The sequence below is a fragment of the Nestor notabilis genome, unplaced genomic scaffold, assembly GCF_000696875.1.
Source record: "Nestor notabilis isolate BGI_N333 unplaced genomic scaffold, ASM69687v1 scaffold25098, whole genome shotgun sequence".
NCBI classification, from domain to species: domain Eukaryota; kingdom Metazoa; phylum Chordata; class Aves; order Psittaciformes; family Psittacidae; genus Nestor; species Nestor notabilis.
The window spans coordinates 15,234-18,865 of record NW_009940012.1 but is presented as its reverse complement, the minus strand read 5'-3'; the positions used below and the strand labels follow the sequence as shown (position 1 = coordinate 18,865).

General features: G+C 42.9%; 1 protein-coding gene across 3 annotated transcripts in view; it reads left to right on the top strand.

Annotated features, from left to right (window-relative positions):
• The window catches only part of CLDND1 (claudin domain containing 1), a 6,476-nt gene extending 3,847 nt beyond the window's left edge, over positions 1–2,629 (top strand). For 2 of the 3 annotated variants that reach the window (XM_010020148.1, XM_010020147.1), the window contains exons 2-5: positions 20–317; positions 1,499–1,606; positions 1,980–2,117; positions 2,220–2,629. In XM_010020148.1, coding sequence (XP_010018450.1) covers positions 26–317; positions 1,499–1,606; positions 1,980–2,117; positions 2,220–2,440 — 759 coding nt within the window. In that variant the 5' untranslated portion in view covers positions 20–25 and the 3' untranslated portion in view covers positions 2,441–2,629. Of the gene's footprint in view, positions 1–19; positions 318–1,498; positions 1,607–1,979; positions 2,118–2,219 lie in introns of those variants that run through there. The other variant, XM_010020149.1, reaches the window with a different exon arrangement.
• Positions 2,630–3,632: the final 1,003 nt, after the last annotated feature.

Below are 3,632 nucleotides of genomic sequence, written 5' to 3'. Positions count from 1 at the left end.
TCTATTCCCCTGCAGCAAGGGCGCAATGATGGACAACCGTTTTGCTACAGCACTGGTAATTGCTTGTGTTCTCAGCCTCATCTCCACCATCTATATGGCAGCTTCCATTGGCACTGACTTTTGGTACGAATACCACACCCTTTCCCCAGCTGAGAACGTCAGTGAAGCTGGTAGGAGCATCTGGGACGAATTTGTCAGTGAAGAGGCAGATGAGAAGACCTACACAGACGCGCTTTTCTTCCGGTGCAATGGCACTGTTGGATTGTGGCGGAGGTGTATCACTGTACCCAAAAACTCTCACTGGTACAGCCCACCAGGTATCTCCAGAGCAATTAACACTTCCCTAGCTTGCCTGGGGTGGTATGTGATAACTTCCTCAGAACATATCCGTGCCACTTTCTTCCTCCAGAAGGCTTATTTCTAGCTTATGTGGGATTGTGGCTTTTTAATAAAAACAGCCTAAATTTTTAAAGAAGCAGAAGGCAAAATGGTCTGTAGCTGTCAGTGCTGCAGACTCTGGATTTGACACACGATAGCTGATCTAAATGTAGTCTGGTATAACGTGTTTTTTCTTTTGCATCTGCTGTCCAATTGGGAATACAGTTATAGTTGCTCTGCCAGTCACTTTCTTTGTAGAAGAGGTCCTGGGATCCAGCAATGGAATAAAGATACTGCTTTATCGAGGGTGCACTTCTTTTAGCCAGTCATTCATTTTGCTCATGTCACAAGTGTCCCACTGTTGCACCAGCACATCTTGAATTCCTTGTACTGGATGTAGAATGAAATACTCATACTTTTTTTCCACTATGGTTGGGGCCTAAAAGAGTGTGGTGAGCAATTATTTTAATGGCTTCAAAGTAAATTTTTGGAGACTTCCTGTGTATGCAAAGCCCTTTGTTTTGAACCCTCTTAAAAAATATACTTTCAAACACTTTTTCTGGATTAAAAAAAATAAATTACAAGAAATAATTGTTTGCTTTAATTAAAACTTATTTTGGAAGACACTTAAACCAGCTCTGCTCAATAGTATTCTCAAAGCAAAATCTGAGATGTAAAAGAGGAGAAATTTAGTGCAAAGAAGCAAATATTTTCTGTTCTTTAAGTAGTTCTTTGTATCCCATATTTGAATGAAGCATTTCATACAGTACTACATTCTGCACATGGAGATAAGCACAACTGAATACAAGAATATGTAACAACCTAGTTAAGCATCATGAGCCATGTTTCTTTCCCAGTCTGTCAAGCATGGCACAGTTCTTTGCGGATACCTTGAGTAAGCTTGAAGATTTTGTGTGTTTGAATGCTGACCCTCACTGTAATAACTACTTTGAGATCCTACAGGTCTCAATTGTCATCCTACAGATCTATTTTGAGAGGGGTTTTTTTTTCTCTAAATGGAACTCTGAGGAGCTACCCAGCTCTAATGGTTGGGAAAGGAGGAACGGAAAGAGGGGGTGAGGGGAAGACACCTAATGGTAATTTTTTCTCGTTTTCCCAGAAACAGATATGATTACAAACTGCATCAGTTTTTCCCTCTCTGATCAGTTTATGGAAAAGTACATAGAGCCTGGAAATCACAATAGTGGCACGGATTTGAATCGGACTTGTAAGTGTCTTTTACTTCTGGCAGGTAAACAGGTAGGATGGGGGGGGGAAGATGTTTCTCAAATACAGTCAGTAGTGAGGAAAATGTGTATTTTGCTCTGCATTTCTTGGTTTTTAAAGTAGCACAAGCAATAGGTCAAAGTTTAAAAGGAAAACTTAAATGTGTTAGCAAAAGTTTTGCCTGGGAATACAGTACAGGAATTTGCATGTTAACAAGTCTTCCTACTTCAGTGGAGCCTTTGGTCCTTTTTAGCTGCGAAAGTAAAACGTCTGATGAAACAGAAGTAGCGTGGGTAGAAGGGAATATAAGACAGTGGGCGAAGATCAGTTTCAAGCTCATCTTCAACAAACTTGTGTGTTTCTTCCATGTACAGATCTCTGGCGACTTCAGTTTCTTCTGCCCTTTGTCAGCCTTGGCCTCATGTGCTTTGGGGCTCTGATTGGGCTCTGTGCTTGTGCCTGTCGCAGCCTTTACCCGGCCATTGCCACTGGAGTCCTCCATTTCCTAGCAGGTAGGCCTCCTGCCATCCACCTCTTACCCTCCCTCCTCCAGAAGCTCACAGTCAGAGCACTTCAACACTGAGCTCATTGTCCTTTGCTGCTTCCTTCCCCAGGGCTCTGTACGCTGGGCCTCGTTGGCTGCTATGTAGCTGGGATTGAGCTGCTCCATAAGAAGCTGCCCCTGCCCGATGATGTGAGGGGTGAATTTGGCTGGTCCTTCTGCCTTGCCTGTGTCTCGGCACCTTTGCAGTTTATGGCAGCTGCTCTTTTCATCTGGGCAGCTCGTACCAACAGAAAGGAATTCACTCTTCTGAAAGCGTACCGTGTAGCATAAGTGCTGCTGCTGAAGTACTAGGTTTCCATGTTATAGCCTTTTCTCTCCCTGACCCTTACTACTTTTTCCTTTTAGTCAGAATTTTACCTTGTGCTCTGCGTGCTTCTTGCCAGTTGAGACAATTTAGCCTGCAGGCCCTGAAGACAAAGACCTCTGGGTTAAATGACCAAACTCTGCCAGAAGTCTGCAGAACTTGAACAGGTTTTTTAATTGTTTTGGGTTTTTTTAAGAATCACTGTTATTTTTTAAGCTTCATTTGGTTGCTGACTATCCCCTTGGTTAGATGTACGTGCCCCTTCCTTATTTTATTACCCTGTCAGCCTGGAGGAAATAGGAGTGATGGTGTGGAGTGGAAGAGACATAGGAAAAGATGCAGGTATAGGAAGAATGGGAATCTCAGTGCACAAATAATAAATAATCAGGAGCTGTCTGCTGTGTAACCCAAGAAGGCAGGACCTACAGAGAGCACTCAAGAGACATGGGAGAACACGGACACCTCTGTTGTGGAAATACTGTAGCTAAATCAGTCCTGTAGCCTAGCTTTGGGTCTCTTACTCGCACTAGTTAATTACTTTCTATGGCTCCTGCCAGAATTGATGCAGCCAGAGCAGCCAGCTGTGAGAGAGCCTGCACAGCACACCACAGCACACCATCCTGAACGCAGGCTCTGTGCTCTACTTGTGCCAGGGAGTGGGGTAAGTTGGCCCACATGGAGCTTTGTGCTGCTTTAGCTACACTGCTTCCAGGACCCAGGCTAGTTTGGTATCTGCACTACCTGTGGTTGTATGCTCTAATTGTGGTGCTTTTGCTTGCTGTGAAATAAGGTTTTCCTCTCTCTTGTTGTGTTGAAAATGACCCCTCATGAGTTTTTTGGTTTTAATTTGGTTTAGTGTATGTGTGTATATGTACATATATAAACTTAACTTTTTTTAAAGCTCACCTGTTTATCCTATATAGCACACAACAGGTTTTTTTAAAAGGTGCTGCTCTTTTACCATCTCGCCCCAAACGTATTGTTCAAATGAAATAATAATAATTAAAAAAGACTCAAAAAATCTTCAGCGTTGCATGAATCTGATGGGAGGGTGAGGAAATGGTCTGGAGTGAATTTTACTTGCAGAAGGAAAAGCCAATGTCTAGATTGTTCTCTGTTTTCAGGGCAATGACACCAGAAACAAGAGAGCTTAAAATT